At 36.7% G+C, this 20,151-nt stretch overlaps 1 protein-coding gene across 1 annotated transcript in view; it reads right to left on the bottom strand.

Moving 5' to 3' along the window:
• Positions 1-20,151, bottom strand: part of kcnn3 (potassium intermediate/small conductance calcium-activated channel, subfamily N, member 3) — a 103,990-nt gene that overhangs the window by 68,186 nt on the left and 15,653 nt on the right. The window contains exon 3 of the mRNA XM_055013761.1: positions 5,995-6,090. Coding sequence (XP_054869736.1) covers positions 5,995-6,090 — 96 coding nt within the window. The remainder of the gene's footprint in view (positions 1-5,994; positions 6,091-20,151) is intronic.

The following is a 20,151-nucleotide window of genomic DNA, read 5'->3' as shown; positions in this document are numbered from 1 at the left end:
TCTGGATGACCCCAAACTTTGGAGCAGTAGAGTACCTTTTGGCATTCAGAGGGTTAGTTAATGGTCTTTAGATGCTGGTACTTTGGATCGAGCTGCTTCCATACAGTCTTAATGCCGAGCTAACCTGACACATAGATTAATATTTAAGTCTAAGCAGAGGCCCGTCTGATGTGCGTCCATATTGTCGACTTGATTCCATCGTCCCTGCGGCTCCGGACAGAAACCAGGGGCCTCAGGTGTGTTCAACTGCAGCCAATTAGCCGAATTAATGAGCGTCTTGGTTTAAAGATTCAGCCAATAAAAATCATAAGAAGAACGGACGAAACACACAAACACGACCTCCTGTTTGCGGCAGAAACAATCAATCAGCGTCGCCTTCACGCTTTTCCTTTTTGCCGTTTGTCATCTCGCTAATGCGACGCTAGCACGCCTGTTTTCATCTGCAGCCGTTCGCCGTCGAAGCACATTGACTATTTATGGAGCCAAATGAGGGGCCTCAACCAGCCATCATCCATCTAACGGCATATTACTGTAACGCTGCCGTGTTTCTTCACATCACAGCTGGATCAGAGCTGTGACGGGGGATCAATAAGTAGAAGGCCAGAGCTGATAGGCCGCCGATCGGTCCGTAATGGGAACCTTCATTGATAAAAGACGTCGGGTTCAGTCGTCCTCCCTGTGGCTGCTGCACGTGATGGGAACCCTGATATCGACCGCAGAAGAAGACCAAGAGATGAAACGCTGCTCGCTTAATCTACGTGAGAAATAATTCCCTGGGATTACATGAGAGTTTGGGGAGGAGGCCGTCGAGGTTTTGGGTGGGAATCCCAGCAGGATGAGGCGGGATTTAACCCAAATCTCTTCTAGTAACGACTTCACGAGGACGCTGATAATTTCTTTTTTCCTCTGTGCAGCGGCTGACAGCTTTATGAATAATTCTGGTTCACAGCTTGTTTTATGTCATTTCTTTCTTTCATTTTTCTACACTGTAGGCGCTAAAGTTGGCGTAAATCCAGAAAGACGGCGATGGTGTGATCAAAGTTTTAACCCTGAGCTCCAAAACACACCAGCAGGTTTGAAAAGTGTTCTGTTTTTAATAAAATATCCAAAACCACTCTGTTTGTAAGACACGAGATCTGTAAAAGAAGAAAGAATCGCTCGATTTTCAACTTTCCAACAGTCTTTGAACTGCTCCTCATACTAACAAGGAAGGAAGGAAGGAAGGAGGGAAGGAAAGGAGGGAAGGGAGGAAGGAAACAAGGAAGGGAAATGGAAAGAAAGAAAGAACTGGAAGGAAGGAAGGAAAAGAAAGAAAGAATAATGGAAAAGAAATAATAGAAAATATAAACATCAGAATGTTGTTTTTTTCAGCCTTTAGTAAACATTATTTTGTTTGTTTATATATTTATGACACATTTATGATCCCCAGCTAGCTGATAGCTCTGTTAGCTCCTAGCTCTGTTAGCTGCTAGCTTTCTTAACTGCTAGCTCTGTTAGCTGCTAGCTCTGTTAGCTGCTAGATTTTTTAGCTGCTAGCTCTGTTAGCTCCTAGCTCTGTTAGCTGCTAGCTTTCTTAGCCGTGTGGTGCCTTCAGGGGCGCCTCAGCGTTCCTGTAAACCTCAGCGCTACAGCCGATCCCCTCACCCTCCTAAACCACCAGGTCAGATTTGGACGAGGTAATTAATCAGCTGTTGTACATAAACGCAGCAGATCTGTCTGGACGATAATAAAACCAGAGCCGGTTCTTCGTGTTGAAGCTGCAGGATCAGGTTACGCCGATGAGCCACAACATTAAAACCAGCTGCTGCCAAACAGCCGCTCCTTTATTTTATCAGCCGTAGAAACCTGCAGGATCTATTAATGACATGTTTGAGATTTTTACTGCATTCTGGCCGGTTTAAACTTCAGTTAAGAATCTAAAAAGAATGATGGAGAGATGTTTTGACAAAATAAATTACAAATATCTGCAGTAAAGATCCAGTCTGGACCTTAGATGTTAAAACATCGTGCTCTGTTGGACGTACAATTTACAGTTTTACATAGAAATACAGTTTTTATTTGAAAAAATAAGCTCTCAACCAATTTTATTTAATATATTACAAGTTAAATGTCATTTTAATTTAATTCAATGTAGAAATTTGGTTTATATTATACACCTTTAAAGGTTTATCTATATGAATAAGACAAAATATGAAGTAACTGTCAATGCTGGTGATGTTTTTATCCTAAATATTACGGCTAAAATAGAAAATCTGCAAATATTATAATGTAAAACCACAAAATATATGGATAGCTTGGACTGTTTTGATTTAAAATAAGATTGCTAGCCTTTGTGTTAACTAAGATAAGAGCATTTATGACAATTTCTAATGAAATTAAGATGATTTATTTTGTTTAAATGACTAATTCCTTCATAGTTAGAAGCATGAATGTAGGTTTTTGAGGATTTGAAAACATCAAAGTGGAGAAACTATACTATATTACAAGTTAAATGTCATTTTAATTTTATTCAACGCAGAAATTATGGTTTAGATTATGCACCTTTAAAGGTTTATCTATATAAATAAGGCAAAAATATGAATAACTGTCAATGCTGGTGATGTTTTTATCCTAAATATGAAGGCTAATATAGAAAATTTGCAAATATTATCATGTAAAATCATAAAATATATGGATAACTTGGACTACTTTGATCTAAAAATAGGATGTCTAGTCCTCATTTTGACTAAGATAAGAGTGTAAGAGTAAAGGTGGTGAAATTCTCCTGAAGATGACCTGTAAGGCTCGTAGATTTCACATCAGCATCAATAGAAATGCAGAAACAACCGCAGTAATAGGAGAGTTTGGCCTCCTGGAGTGTTTCTAGCTGCGTGTCTGTGCTTCATTACATGCATGTTGGTTTTATCTGCAGCACCTGCCCGTCTGCATGCATGAGCGCCTCGAAACGTCTGCTTTTTATTATCGGACGGCTCGAATGCAAACAAAAATGAAAGGCTGCGTTCAATAAAGATGTGGAATTATGACGCTCTGCTGGAGCGTTTTGGCCGTCGTGTAACAGGATATTATACACGATTTATATACTGTTTGTACATATAGAAGGACGCCGCTCCTCCCTCCACGCTTTCATGTCTCTTTCTGTTTACCACCATCACTATGCCTCTTTGTCTTCCTCCTCTCCTCCGTCATTATCACAGATTAGATCTGCCTCCTTCTCCTCTGCTGGGCCACAATTCAATTTAGTTTCCTCCACATCCTCCTCTCCTCCCTCTTTATTCAGCTTCTCACCTTCTTAACTCCTCCTAAAACCCTCTCGCTTCTCTTCTCCTTCTTTTATTTACTTATTTCCTGCCCTTTTATCTCGTCCTCTTTTCCACAACTTTCCTCTCCCCGGCTGATCCGTCGGGGGACGACCCAAACTAATTGTACTCGGCGTGAAACGAGGGAAAACAATCCATCCAGACTACGACGCATTTCATCGGTAATCATCGTGGATTACAAATATTTTCCCTCTTCACTGAGAAAAGAGCCTCTTACGAACTACAGACAACAATAATCTCATTAAAACACTCATTCTTGTCTGCATAAAGCTGCATAAAGGCCGGATTCTCTGTAGAGACACTATAGGTATGTTGAAGTGAGAGCAATTATGAGTATCTTTAACGAGAATTCTGACAGTTTAGAATGAAATTGTTGATAAAAAACAGTCTGAAATGTAGATTTCTGTAATAAGAGACACAAAAATGTTAAATTTAAGCTGGAAAACTGATCTGAGACATTCTTTTTGAGTAACTGAATTATAAATATCTGCAGTAAAGAGCTTTTTCCTGAAAAATATCTGCCAGATAAGGTGGGATGGAGCCAAAACAGGAAGTTTTTAAGGACTTAACAGCGATTAAATGTTGTTTTAAATCGATTATTGCAGAATTTTAGCTTAAATTACACACAGCCATCAAGCAATGTTTGCAACTTTAAAGGTTTATCAGGAAATCAGATTTTTAATCCTGCAGTCATGCATTTAATTCACTGGTTCCTACTCAAAAACTATAATGAGAGACACAAAATTGGTAAAAGTTGCATCATTTCACCTGGAAAACTGATATGAAATGTTCTTTTTGACTAACTGAATTATACATTTCTGCATTAAAGAGCCTTTTCCTGGACGCCCATATAGCTCAGCGGGTTAAGCAGGCGACCCATGTACAGGTTCAATTCCTGCTTGCGGCCCTTTGCTGCATGTCTTCCCCCCATTCTTCTCCATCCTTTCCTGTCTCTTTATACTGTCCCTATCAAATAAATCCATAAAAGGCCAAAAAAAAATTTTAAAAAAAAGAGCCTTTTCCTAAAAAATATCTGCACATCTGAACCAAAAAAAATACGTTTTTAAGTTTTTAAGGACTTAAAAGTGGAGAAAAAATTATTTATCACAATTTAAATATTGCTTAAAATGCAAAAATATATACAGGATACATTAAAGTGAGCATTTTCTCAGCATTCTTAAAACCTGTGGTCACTTGGAAAAATGTTTGCCATGTTGACGTCAATGTTTGTCAGTTTTTCTTGAAATAAAGAATTCAAAAATTTCTACTTTTTTATTTTTTCTTAGGATTTATGGCATCATATCTGTGTCATGGGTCATTTCAGGATTAGAGGACACCAAATGGACTTCAAATTTTCTGAAAAATAAAGCTTCTCTTTTACAGTTTTCTGCTCCACATTCATCAATAATAGGTATTGATTGGCTCAGCTTCCACATCAATGGTAGCATTTTTATTCCATGTTTTCTGTGTTGTTTGCTAACCCTACTCTAATCACAGTAACAGGGTTGCTAATCCATGCTAATGTGATCTTTTTCTCAGCAGTAGAAGCTAGATATTTAGCTGCTGTTACTGCTGACCAAGAGGACAAACTGACTGATGGAAAACAGTCCAAAGAATTAGTCTGATCCTGATAATATGAGCTGGAGGGAGACATTCAATCAAGTCTGACGATGGGATGGAAATATGAAAAATAGAAGAGAGGACATAGCTTTGCTCTACACATTCTGTAGGAACACTGTCCCATGATGTAAACAACAGAAACAAGACACAAAATGACAGAAACAAGACAAAAAACAACAAAAACAAGACAGAAAATGACACAAACAAGACAGAAAAAGACAAAAACGAAACACAAAACGACAAAAACCAGACAGAAAATGACAGAAACGAGACAAAAAAACAACAAAAACAAGACACAAAATGGCAAAAACAAGACAGAAAAAGACAAAAACAAGACACAAAATTACAAAAACAAGACACAAAACTATAAAAATGTCATCAACAGATTATGCTAACATGTTGTTGGACACACGTTTCATGTATAATAATTGTTTAAAATATTATGTTGGTTGTAAAAAAATTTCACACAATTACAAGAGACATCAATGAAAAAATAATATGTAAAAAAGGAGATTTAAATGTAATGTTAACTGTTTTATTAGAGATTCAGTTTGGTCATCAGGGGGGAGGGACAAGAGGAAAATGTGATTTTAGGAGGAACTCCAGACTTATTTGGTATTTTAAAATATTTTCAAACATTCTTTTCTCCTAGTTTTTTTAGATTTGGTCTCAGGACAAGAACATTTAGAACAATTGCATGTTTTAGTGTTTTGTACATGGATTATTAGAAATTTGATGGGTTGGACGTAAAATGTCCTCCACTTTTTACATTTTTAAATTTTTTTTTTAAATACGTCGTTTGAAGAGTCTATATTGTTTCAGTATTGGTAACACCTGTGGGAAATTTGAACAATGAACTTTATAGAGGAAACAGAGGAAGTGTAACTTTTTCTTTTTATAATTTATGGTGCTGTAACAGCACAGAAGACATTTCTGAGTTCCCTCTCCTTCGTTCTGTTTCCACAGAGCTGCAGGACTTTAGATTGCAGTGAAAAATGAACCCACGGTGAATGAAAATGTGAGCAGAACAACAAAGAAAAGAGCTCGTGTGTTTTACCTGAACCTCCCGAGCGTGGTAGGCTATGATGAGGCCCAGCAGGATGACGGTGGACAGGCTGATCAGACACTTGAGGGCCAGAGAATACATGGAGCTCTGCAGGGAGGAAACCACATGGAATGAGAAACATGCAGCACAAGTACAACTCACAATTCAGTAGAGCTGCAAAAAGCTGTTTTTCTCTTTCATATATTGCATATATGTGTTAAAAATGCAAGAATTTTCACCAGATTACTTGAAATGTCTATTCGGAAAGAATTAATTGCTCTAGAATGACATCTGCATTAGAAATAAGTTTAAAAAATCACTCCAAAAAAAGCTTTCTTATACGCTATAACACCAGCAAATGCATCCAAAATAGTGTTTTTGCTTCATTCATATTACAGAACTTCATGCTGCTGATTTAAATGGTCAAACATGTTAGCTGTGTTGCCTCATTTGGAACCTGTTTTTGGTTGAAATCATCCTTTTTCAAGCTAAAATATTCCCATACAACTGATGATAAATGCAGGATTAAAGCCTAAACGATAATCATGATTATTTTAATCACTAGTAAAGTCATGATTAGCTTATTAAACACACAATCACTGATTTATGTTTTTAACAAAAGAGCATTGATTTTGCTGCACGTTGTGCTAAATTCCTGCTAATGTTAAATTAATTAATAAAAAAATGAAATTATATTAACCTAAAACTAAACCTACAAATTTAAAGCTAAAGTCACAATCACAATTATTTTAATCACTGCTGAGGTCATGATTAGCCTTTTTATCACATTTATTCATTGGTTTTAGATTAAAATTAGTTCTATTTTTAATGAAAGAGCACTGATTTTGCTGCATGTTGTGCTAAATTCCTGCCAATTTACCAATTTGCATCCAAAAAAAAGGCTTAAAATAATTTTCACCTGCACCTTCTAGAGGGAAACTATAAATAAAATTGCACCCAAAACACCTAATTTGCTGAAAATCTGTGCATAAACAGACAGAAGATGCAGGTAGAAGCTAGCTGTGCACGGAGAAGCTTCTAGTCTCCATCAGTTCCTGCAGCAGCTCAGACGGCTGTGAGACCAAAACAAACTTTAGATTAAGACGTTCCTGATGTCAGATTTAACCGAGGTGGAGATAATTATTTTATCTACATGAGCTGTTTTGTGCAGCGGAGCGTTTTAAACGTCGGTATCACAGTCGATTGTGTTCATTAAACTGTGAGAAGCCAAATTGATGTTGACGGTGATTATGTGAAACAATAATGCGGCTCAACGACTGAGATTAGCATTCAGAGAACAATGAAGCAACAATAAAACGAATAAAACAGGTCTCGATTTTAAAATTCGATCTTTCTTTATTCACGGCTCTGCTAGAATAACGCGTTCGGCCTCGGCGCAGAGTTTCGAATGGTTGCTGCCGTCGATATCGCTGTGCAGCCGAGCCTCCAGTCCTCTGCCTGTCTGCTTTCACAGGGCTTCTAATCAATGCACCGGGGAACTTTCGATCAATACGACTCATAGCACTTCAGCGGCTTCTTTAACCCTCTCACCTCGACAGCGCAGCAACACTTTCTCATCAAGTGTACACAAACAAGACGCACGGCCGACCCAGATGGAGAGATTAGAGCGTGTCTGGACGACTTGTTAGCAGTTAGCTGGTGAGTTTGTGTAGTGAGTTACATGGAAATATTCCAGGTGAATGTTATATTAAGTCCTGTTTTGATGCAGATTTAGTAAATTAGCAGGAATTTAGCACAACAGACTAGAAGCTTCTCTGTGCACAGCTAGCTTCTACCTGCATGTTGTGTCTGTTGGTGCAAATTAGGTGTTTTGGATGAAATTTTATTTATAATGTGCCTCTAGAAGATGCAGGTGAAGATTTTCTTAGGCTTTTTTTTGATGCAAATTGGTAAATTAGCAGGAATTTAGCAACAACATGCAACAAAATCAGTGCTCTTTTATTAAAAACATAACTACTTTTAATCTAAAATCAATGAAAAAAATGTGATAAATAGGCTAATTATGACCTATTATGATTAAACTGTGATTTTAGCTTTAAACTTGCAGGTTTAATTTTAGGGTAATAGAATTTAAAGCCCGATTTGGATGCAGATCTAGTAAATTTGCAGGAATTTCTCACAGTTAAATGAACACGATCGACTGTGATATCGACGTTTAAAATGCTCCACTGCACAAAACAGCTCATGTAGATAAAATAATTAGCTTCACTTGAGGTAAATCTGACATTAGAATGTCATAATTTAGTCTTTTTAAAGTTTGTTTTGGTCTCACGGCCGTCTGAGCTGCTGCAGGAACTGATGGAGACTAGAAGCTTCTCCATGCACAGCTAGCTTCTACCTGCATCTTCTGTCTGTTTATGCACAGATTTTCAAAAAATTAGGTGTTTTGGGTGCAATTTTATTCATAGTTTGCCTCTAGAAGATGCAGGTGAAGATTTTTGTAAGCCTTTGTTTTGATGCAAATTGGTAAATTGGCAGGAATTTAGCAACAACATGCAGCAAAGTCAGTGCTCTTTTAAAGAAAATACAACTATTTGTAATATAAAATCTATGAAAAAATGTGATATGACAAATAGGCTAATTATGACCTCAGCAGTGATTAAACTAATTGTGATTGTGATTTTAGCTTTAAACTTGCAGGTTTAGTTTTAGGTCAACAGAATTTAAAGCCCTATTTGGATGCAGATTTAGTAAATGTGCAGGAATTTAGCACAACATGCAGTAAAATTGATGCTCTTTTCTTAAAAATATAAATATTTCTAATCTAAAATCAACAAATAAATGTGATAAATAGGCTAATCATGACTTTAGTAGTGATTAAAATAATTGTGATAGTGATTTTGGCTTTAAACTTGCAGGTTTAGTTAGTCTTTGGAAATATTTCAGGTCTGACTAGTTAACACATGTAAATTAAAGACATAATTTTAATTGTGGTTGATGGTTTATTCTCCATTTTAAACCTCTGAACATCAAAACCCCTTGTAAAAAAATGCAACTTAAACCAAAAATTGCCAAAATTACACTATTTATCAAACAGAAACTATAAAAACTAAAAAATGTTCAACTTTCAGATGTGGTTCTTGAACTAATCACATGAAAACTTCACCAGATCTCAGCCTAAAATTGCAATATTCCATGAAAACCACTTTTATTTAAAAATCTGCCAAAAATACACCATCTGTAATATCAAGATTGTGTAAAAAAACAAAAATTCTGCATTGCTCGGTGTATTTAAAAAGCCTTGACTGACTCAGCTGTGACCAACAGTCATGTAACAAAAATTCAGAGAGTTTTCAGGTGAACTGCAGTCAGTGTTTACATGAAGCATGGCTCAGAAACGGTAAACAGAGCAAGTTGTTGGAAGATACAGTCAGCATGGTGAAACATCTTTCTATCTAGAGTTAATGTACAGATCAGAGTGAAAAAACTGAATTTAAAGAGGTTAGAAAAGAGGAATCATTATTGTTTTCAGTATTGGCAACACCTGTGGACTCTTAGAAAATGTTGTCCAAGCTGGTTTTTCAGTTTTTGTACAATAAATAATCAAGCAAACTTCACTTTAGCTACGATTTATCGCGTTCTGGTTGTGTCACACCGCATCAAAGACATTTATGAGTTCTCTCTACTTGCAGAAATGACTGTTCTGTTTCCACAGAGGTGCAGGACTTTATACTGCAGTGAAAAATTAGCCCGCAGTGAGGAAAAACGTGACAGGAGCAAAGAAAAAAACGCCCAGAAATTGCATTGTTTTGTCATTTTTTGGGCCTCATTCTGCTTCGTATCAGTCTGTAGCTGCACGTTCTGTACCGTTCAGGGGATTAAATGAGACCACAGAGTATTTCAAACTGTTGGTAACCATAGCAACAGCACCGATGCCTTACGTTGACAGGTAATTCTGACTGGAGGAACTTTTCTGACTGACTATAAGAAAAGTATCGTTAACCATCTGAACAGGTTCGTTCTTGGCTTCTGAAGCATTCTGGTGCTCAGATAAAGGAGGGATTCAAGCGAAGGACACGTCAGCTCCTGTTAGCTTTATCCATTTTATCCATGAATCAGGTACAAAGAGGTACGTTTGAACCTCTGTAGGACAAGCAGGTTTAACATTTAATAGCGAGACTGGATCTGTGCTGCAGAAATGTGGAGTTTAGCTAGTAAAAAAGAAGATTTCAGATCTTCACATCGTCATTCTTTAAAGACAAATGATGTTGTTTCCTTTGACTGATGTCTACAAACAGCTGAATTCTGACTCATCCTTTTCTAGTTCAAGATATTTGTTTTTCCACCACAGATCTCTAAAAACATAAAGTTTTTGTTCTGTACAAACTCTTTGCCGAAGACCTCCTATTTCACGGCATTTTCTAACCATCTGATCCACCAGAGCAGCAACTTTTGTGCAGAAATTCACATTAACCAGATGATATATTCTACTTTTCTGAGCTGCTAACCTTTTGTGGAGAGATGTTGCAGCAACAACACTGAAATCTGGAGCTCAATTAGTAAAAAAAGAAGATTTCATTTAGTACATAGCATCACCTTAAATCTCAACAGATTGTAAATATAATGGAAATATTTGAGGATAATGTTGCCGTTATTCTATACTTTTTATTGCATATAGGTGACAAATTAAAGGAAAAACTAACATAAAGTGTCTTTGTAAGTTACTTAGACACCGTTCAGCTCCAGAACAGCGTCAGTGCTTCTCTGTATTGATCCTTGAAGCCTCTACTGGACTGATGATGATGGAGAATGACGTCTAACACTATAATCTCAGAGGTGTTGGGTTGAGATGTGGTGACAGTGGAGACCACAGTCCATAATTTCTATCATTTTGCAGCTCATCAAAGCGTTCAGCAAACCCTGGCGCCCTTTGGATTGGACTGGACCCTCCCATCAGGACAGAACTGTTTCATCACTGGATGAAGATGATCAGTTAGAACAGCTCTGCATTGATTTGTCGCTCTGAGACGACCAGTGGACCCAAATCATGTCGGCAGAGAACCCCCCAGAGTCTAACTGAGGGTTAAAGGGTTCAGGGCTTTCTGTTAATTTGTCAGTCTGCATAGCTGGAGTTCTGACTTTCTGCTCTGAGAATGTTCCCAGCTCGATTAGTCGCTTATTGTGGAAGTTTCTAAATCAAGATACAATAATCAGTGAAGGTTTGGAGATGCAAGAAAGCAAATAAAATCTAATTAAATGGTAAAAGCTGTAGCGACATTTAAGCTTTGTTGGTTCATTTTACGTTGGCTCATGCATCGAGTTACATGCAAGATTATTTCCACCGTAAAAGCTGCTGTTAGCGTTTGGAAAAAGTACGTAAATAACTGATCTCCATGTTCACAAAATGTCAGTTTCTGAGTTAGGTTCCTACAAAGGTTCTTCTTCTATTATGCGTCCAAACAGTAGGGGCTTGTCCAGGCTTCATAGCAAAATAATCACGCATAAATGTGGTTTTCATAGCACATGGTTGTCCTGAATCCAATAAAATCTACACAAATCAAGCAAGGATGCTGCAGGTAGAAATCCGTTTGCAAATTTATTTATTAATGATGAAATCTGGCTGTTTGTTTTTACAGTAAATTATTGCACATTTGTAAAGTTTTTTGTCAAACGTCTGCACTGGATTTACAGATGTTCTTGACTTTTCTGGGTTTTGGTAGATTGCTAAAATATAAAAGCAGTCTAAAATTAGTAATAGTAAATAATAAATTGATCAAACAAGCCTAAAATCAATTAATTTAGCAGTTTTTCTTCAATGTATAGAAATATGTCATCAGTATACGTAGAAATCGTCTAGTGCCAATGAGGAAAATATCTAAAAATAGTTACTCCCTGAAATTGTTGCAAAATCTCAAGAAAATGCAGATTCTATATCATTTGAAATGCTCAAGAGCTGTGCCTTGGTGACGTTGACGATGGAAAAAATATAAATTCTGCAAATGTATCCAAAATATGTTGAGAACTGGAGAGCAAAAGAACGCTTTACTTCAATGAGAGAAATGTCCAAAAATAGTTATACTCCTTGAAATTGTTGTCCAACAGGTTTCTTCTAGGTGGAAATGACATAAACAAGTGACAAAAGACAGTAAAACACTGAGTTAGAGATGTTAATTTTAACTATTGCTATGCTATTGCTATTCTTTATGATTTTACTAAAAATGCCCTGTCTAATGTTATTCATATTCCCTGAAATTTTTGAGAAAATGCAGCTTTTCTCTCATTCCAAATGTTCCTGGTAATTTCTACCATGTTCTAGATGTTCTAATATACTATTAAACTGACTGAGAACACTTGGTGCAGTAGTTATTGAATAGTCTAATGCAAGTCATGACTACAATTGAGGAGCTTTATCTATACAAATTCACTATAAATCAACATTTTTCACAGAATAATAATGAATAATTTTGGCTTCGGTTTGACTCATCCTACGAGTCACACAAACAAAACTAGCTTAGTCTGTGTTTTGTTTTCCCACTAAATGGATTCATTTGTCCACATCAGCTCAAGGCCTCCTCTTTGAATTGCAGAATATGAAAAAAAAAAAAACAACACTCCCAAGTACATTCGTTGAGATGAGCGAGATCGCAGCCTGACGCTCAGACCGACACTTTTCACATCGGATCCGTCAGCCGCCGAGCAGGAAGCGGCGACGCATTCGTCACCAAACACTCATCTTAATCCGACCGTGCACCGAGAGTCTGCACACACATTACTCTGCCTTCCCCTCCGTGACGTTATTAAGCAGAATCCACATTGCATTTTGGCTTCATGAATATATATTACGAGTCAGCCTGCTGGAAAACGAAGTGTGTTAGTGTGTTATCGTGTTTATTTAGGGTCTCTGTAGATGCGTCGTGGCCTTAATGGTTATTAATTCAACATCAAACAAACAAACAGAATCTCACACACACAGTCGGGTTTGTTAATCCTCGCTGACGCCTTTCTTTTCCTCTATAATTAGCTCCATCTCAGGCCCTTTACTCTCCACACACAGACATTTCTCGCTGCTATCAGTGTGGTTATGGGCCACTGAGCAACACTGGGAAAATACCAACCAGCTTTGTGATTTCAGAGAAATCTCGCCCAAAGCTCTGGCTGTCTTTTTTTTTTTTTTCTTTTTTGGTCTTTATTTGCTCACTTGTCCTGTCTCGGTTTCTTTCTCTACAGCTAACATCTCATTTGTACTCAGCGAAGCAAACCAGGTGCTAAAGGAAGCCCAAACTGTCGCGCTAATGAGAAAAATGCAGCTTTCGGCCTCGACTTTTGGCAGCAGATCTGCTTACGCACAACTAGTGAGCTGAAATGCGACTTTGCTTGGAGTTTATGGCTTCTCTCTTTACATTTACCTCCAGCCGTGTGTCACTTTCCTCATCGCTCTGTCAGGAACCTTTTCTTTCCGCCAGTTTCCGCTTCAGTTACTTTGCTGCGAGGGAGACGTACGTTCATACATGCTCCACTTGTGCTAATTTGGGCTTCTTTATGCCGCAACCACTGCTGAGCCTCCATTGCAATTGGCTTAAAAATGGTTCTGATTCAAACTTGCCAAAATTCAGTAGAAACACCTCCAAAATGCATCAAGAATGGTCCTAAATGACTCAAATATTGGTCAAAGTGACTCAAAAATAGCCCTAACAGACTCAAGCTTGCCAAAATTGAATGTAAACACCTCTAAAATACAACAATAATGATCCTAAATAACTCAAAAATTGTCCAGTATGACTCAAAAATTGTCCAAATGGGCTCAACCTAGTCAAAATTGAATTTAAATATGCCCAAAATGCACCAAAAATGTCCAAAATGACTCAACAATTGTGGAAATGACTCAAAAATGGACATAACAGACTCAAACTCGCCAAAATTGAGTTGAAACATGTCCAAAATGCATCAAAAATGTCCTAAATAACTCTAAAATGCTCCAAAATGACTCAAAAATTGCCCAACCAGACTCAAACTTGCCAAAATTGAGTTGAAACATCTCCAAAATGGAACAAAAGCGGTTCTAAATGACGTGAAAATTGTTCAGAATGACTCAATAATTGGTGAAAATGACAAGATATGCCCTACCGGACTCAAACTTGCAAAAATCTAATTTAAACACATTCAAAATGCACCAAAAATGTTCAAAATGACTTAAGAATTGGTGAAAATGACTCAAAAATGGATTTAACAGATTCAAGCTCGCCAAAATTGAGTTAAAACATGTCCAAAATGCACCAAAAATGCCCTAAATAATTCTAAAATGGTCCAAAATGACTCAAAAATTGACCGTCAGCTTCAAATTTGCCAAAATTGAGTTGAGACCTCTCCAAAATGCAACAAAAGCGGTTCTAAATGATGTAAAAATTGCTCAGAATGACTCAATAATTGGTGAAAATGACTCAAAAATTGACCTAACAGACTCAAACTTGCCAAAATTGAGTTGAAACATGCCCAAAATGCACCAAAAATGTCCTAAATGACTCAAAAATTGTCCAAAATGACTCAAAAAATGTCCTAATGGACTCAAACTTGCCAAAATTGAGATGAAACATCTCCAGAATGCAACAAAAATAGTTGTAGATGATGCACGATTGGCAAAATTGACGCAAAAAATGTACATTTCATTCATTTGCTCACTTGTCCCATCTGGGTTTCTTTCTCTACAGCTAACTCCTCACTTGTACTCAGTGAAACAAACCAGGTAAATTCTTTACATTTACTTCCAGCCGTCTGTCTGCCGTTTACTTTCCTCATCGCTCTGCCAGGAACCTTTTGTTTCCACCAGTTTCCGCTTCAGTTACTTTAACTGTACGGTGAGTAACTCGGCTGCGATGGAGACCTACGTTCATACATGCTCCACTTGTTAATTTGGGCTTCTTTATGCCTCGACCACCGCCGAGCTTCAGTCGTAATTTGGCTGGCGGGGGTCCATTAGGTCCCGGTAGCGTTACACCTCTACTGCAACTCTGATTCAAGCCAATTAACTCGGCAGCATTGAACTCTAGATAAAGATGAAAATGGTGAAGTGAGAACATGCAGAGGTGGACATGGCAACCCTGACGCACAAGTATTAAGTTTCTGTACAACTAAACCGCATTTTTTAACATGTTTTGAGGAAATTTTCAGCTAGATTAGTTGCATTTGTGATGTATAATCAACATATCTTTGCTGTTTATTTCATTATTATCGCTGTTTCTTATATGAAATATATATGAAATAGGGACGGATTTGTCAATCTGGCATCTCAAAAAATGGAGTAGAATTTTCAAACATGTTATGAAAGTCATATTTTAGCCCAAACTGGACCATTTTCCTAAATGGAGCCAAGTATCTTTGGCGCCTAGACCGAAGCAAGTTTCTAACAAGTATTTTTCAGTGTAAAAGCATCAGGTGCCAAGTAGTTTCAGTCCCAAAATAAAACCAAACACCAAAAGAAAATCTTGAGTTAAAGATAAACTTTAATGCCATAATATTGGTTCCATATGCGACATAATACTCATTCTCCTGGATTAATTCCTGACTTATGCGTCCTACATCCATATGTGGACTTTGTGGATTGCATTTCTTTAAAAGCACAAATAAGAATGCAGTTTACTTGTACAGGAATGTCATTTTTGGGAAACAAACACATGCATCTATGCACAATCCATTTTGTGGTGTATCCCAAGCATGCACACTAGCATCACCTCCACATTATTAGTCTACGCTCAGATCTGCACACCTCAGTCTGCAGCACGTAGCAGAGCAGCAGATTGCCCAACATCAACTTGAAACCTATCCAGAATAGTTAAAACTGTCTAAAAATGATTTGAAACATGTCCAAAATGACTCAAATATTGTTCCAAATGACCCAGAAATTGGTCAAAATGACAAACACGCTTCTGACAAACTTTTCAAAACTGAGTTGCAACATCTCAGAAATGTGACAAAAATGGTCTAAATGACGCAAAAACGTGTCAAAATTACTCAAAAATTGCCATAACGGACTCAAATTTGCCAAAATTGAATTTAAACATCTCCAAAATGCAACAAAAACGGTCCTAAATGACTCAAAAAATGTCCAAAATTACCCCAAAATTGGTCAAAATGACTTAAAAATCTTTGTAACGGACTCAAACTTGCCAAAATAGACGTGAAACATCCAAAATGCACGACAAATGTTCTAAGTGACTCAAAAATTGCCTTAATGGACTAAAACTTGTCAAAATTGAGTTGCAGGGCATGTTATCTATTAAAAATCGCCAAAATGACATCGTCTATCAGAGAAAGGAAATATAGAAACTAAAATAATTGCTGAAATTCCAACTTTTGGATAGTCTCTGAACTAGCCATGTGTGGTGTGCAGCTTTGTTGGAAAAATTAACCAAATTTAAGCTAAAAAATCATGATATTTCATTAAAAACACTTCATTCTACATATTTTGTTTTATAATTTGCCAAAAATAAACCATTTGCATCAAGTTCTCTGAAAAAACAACAAGAGAAAACAATTCAGGGACTTCTCGGCTGAACTGCAGGCTGTGTATCAAGATTTGAAAGGAGAAAAAGCTATTTTTTTCCAGGGTGAGCAACACCTTTGCTGATTTAAACCTATGCTTGCCTGGCGTTGTGGCCAGATACCCCGTTTTTGGTCGACATGAGCAACGACAATCTTCCTTTTCAGGGTTTTTTCATGTTTCTTGCTCAGTTTGCTGCACATGTGGAGCCAACAAACTCTGTCTCTTTGAATAAAGTTTACAGAAACCCTTAAGAATGATGGGAAATGAGAAGTTTTATTTTGGTACGAAGCAGCAAAAACAGCTGTAACCTGATACGTTTGAGTTAATTCACATTACAACGTCGATAAAACGACATATCCGCAGCCCTAACAGCCACTTAAAGCTCTATAATATGTGAAATATGCTTATTTGCCGTCTTGCTGGGAGTCGGATGAGGAGATCGATCGGAGCTGAAGCCGGCAGATGATTAGCGTTAGCATAAAGACGGGAAGCAGCGAGGAAACGGCTCTGTCCAAAGTTCAAAGACCTCTCGCCTCTCAGCGCCTCCAAAACTCACTAATTAACGACCAGCGGTGGCGTCACAGGTGGATTATGAGCTGGAAATGTCTCGGCCGGTCACCGTGACTTTTTAAATCCTGGAATATACACCATGGGACCATATTACACCCTGTCCACTTCATTTATTTCCTCTAATTAAGCTCTCATTGTCCAGGTGTTCATCAAGCTGTTTGTCTTTAGGAATGTTCTGGTGTAAAACTGTCACCGATGCACATGAACTATTGCTTTTTATAGTGTTCCAGTTCTCTAAGAGGATGCTAGAATCAAGAAACAGCAGGTAATGTTGTATCAGACACAGCAAAGTAAAAGTTTGTTCATCTGTGTTTTAGTTTATTTGCTATAAAATGTCCTAAATGACTCAAAAAGTGCCCTAACGTACTCAAACTTGCCAAAATTAAGTTAAAGCATGTCCAAAATGCATCAAAAATGTCCTAAATGACTTGAAAATTGTCCAAAAATGACTTAAAAATGGTTCCAACGAATTCAAACTTGCCAAAATTGAGTTGAAACATGTCGAAAATGCACCAAAAATGGTCCAAAATGACTCAAAAATTTACTTAACAGACTCAAACTTGCCAAAATTGAGCTGAAAAATGTCCAAAATGGAACAAAATGGTCCTAAATGACTTGAAAATTGTCCAAAATAACTCAAAAATTGTCCAAAATGACTTAAAACAGACTTAAATTGGCCAAAATTGAGTTGAAACATCTCCAAAATGCAACAAAAAATGTGGTCTAACTGTGAAATTATGACAAATCTGTAGTTTCTTATTGACACTGGAGAGTTTTAATGACAGTGGAAGTGAAAATGAAGCTTCATCTGAGGTTAATGATGTGAAAATTGCTTTTGTGCTCCTTTAGAACTTGGACTGTTGTTTGTATTTTTTGCTGACTAATTTGGGTTGTAACTATAAGAAAGTACTGTTTCCTTATAGTGCTACAGAAAGCTGAGCTAAACTCAAAACAAGCTGAAAGATATTAATTAAAAAAACACTTCTCTGACATCTATAAACCATTGATTGGTGTCTTTCTTGTAGGTAATTATGGATTAATGACAATCAACCAGCACCAGTTTATAATGTGGCTTACCCATCTGAACCCCAAAACTGAAAGCCATGTTATTTTTTAAAATTTACCAAAATTACACCATTTACCAGAGCTTAAAACTGTAAAAACAGAAAAAAAAGTCTATTTCCAACTTTCTGACAGTCTTTGAATGACTCCTATGTGGCATGCAGTTTCTTTGGGAAAATTCAACAAATTTTAGCAAAAAATCTGAATATTTTACTATCAAAAACACTTTATTCTATGTGCCTCATTCAAAATTTAGCCAAACCTATAAGCTTTTAGTCACCAGATTTAATTAAAAATTTTAAATACTGTGCTCTTTGACACAACTGAGAAGTCATGAGCTCCTCATCTGTGAAAAACAGTCCTATGACAAAAATTCTGGGATTTTTCGGCTGAACTGCAGGCAGTGTTTCCATAAAGCAGAGCAGAGGGAAGACAAATATCGAAACTAATTAAAAATGCAAGCAGTAAAATATCTATAGTATATAGAGCCTCCATTTTTGCAGTATTGGTAACACCTGTGGACACTTGGAAAAATATTGAAAATGTTGATTTTAAAATTTTTGTAAATTTTTAAAAAATAAATTCAACTTTATTTTTCAGTTTTTTAAAAAGATTTTTCGCATTCTAACTTTGTCAAACTGCACAGAAGACATTTCTTAATTGCTTCTACTTCTAGTCGTGGTTGTTCTGTTTCCATAGAGGTGCAGGACTTTATTATTGCAGTGAAAAATGAACCACAGTGAGGAAAAATAAGACAAAAAACACCCAGAGAGCGGGTTTGGAGCTCAGAGGGTTAATCTGCTGATCTGAAAATGAATTTAACTCTGAATCTGCACAGAAACACACCGGCTGTTAGAATCTGCAGTTTCACAGGGAGTTTAGTGCTCCGGCCGTTTCTTGATGAACAACAGGAACTCCATTTTTTTGCACAGTGGGGTTGCCAGGCAACCAGCAGTGTGCACAGGTGCATTTAATAAAAAAAGAAAAGAAAAAATAAAGTGTTAAGTGGCTGAATTCCATTTAGCGGCTTCAGGGTCAGTTTTTGCAGACTCACTGTTGCCGTCAGCACTTCCAGGGAGAATAAAGAGAAGCTACTGTGAATGTTTTCAGTAACACCTGAGCTTTAGAGTCGCTGGTGGAAAATATTAGCTCTACAACAGGTCGACTGATGCTGATTATCAGTGATCAATGAGGCCGATAACCAATATTTTGACAGATATTTGCAGAAAAATTGAAGTTCTTGGTGTCAAAATTTAGAAAAACACTTTATTCTACATGCTAACTTTGTTGAAGTTCTTTTAACTATTTATGTTTCAGTAAAAGAGAATTTTCCACCTTAAACCTTCAGTTTTGATTGGCTGTCGCTAGTGACATGTAACCAATCAGATGGCGCTGTGGGCGGGACATCGCTGTTCAAAACTTCAAAAAATTGGCTGAAATAAATTTTTCTTCAACATGAGGTCAGAATGTCAAGTCCTGACCTCAAAGTCTGACCATAAAATTACACTTTCTTTTTTGTTTTTATTTACTGCATTTAAATCAGCAAAAATATTACTTCTTCAGATATCTGCCATTATTTGAATAAAAAAGTACATATATGAAGAACTGAGAAATGGAAAACAGTTTAACATTGATTTACTTAATAACCTTAAGACAAAGAAGGAAAACCAGGTGAACAGTGTAAATAATCTGCATTTTTATGAAATAGTAATGTGATCTTTTACAAAGTCTGAACATAAAATCACACTTTTGTTTTTACTGTATTTAAATCAGCAAAAATATCATAAATTTGCAAATATTTAAAAAAATATAAATTAAGGATCAAAAAATGAAAAATCTAATCTTACAGATCGTCACTGTCTATATTAGCTGATATTAATATTAGTAATATAATTGCTTTTAAATTAAAAAGTGTATGTATAATATGTAGACATACTTTTTTATTTAAAAGCAAAATTTTTATATATATTTATTTATATTTTTGTATCGTATGTATATTATTGTTCAATTACAGATAATATTTAGCAAAGTCACTGGGA

The sequence above is a fragment of the Amphiprion ocellaris genome, chromosome 9 (assembly GCF_022539595.1).
Source record: "Amphiprion ocellaris isolate individual 3 ecotype Okinawa chromosome 9, ASM2253959v1, whole genome shotgun sequence".
Lineage (NCBI taxonomy): Eukaryota > Metazoa > Chordata > Actinopteri > Pomacentridae > Amphiprion > Amphiprion ocellaris.
This window is presented reverse-complemented; position numbering and strand designations above follow the sequence as displayed.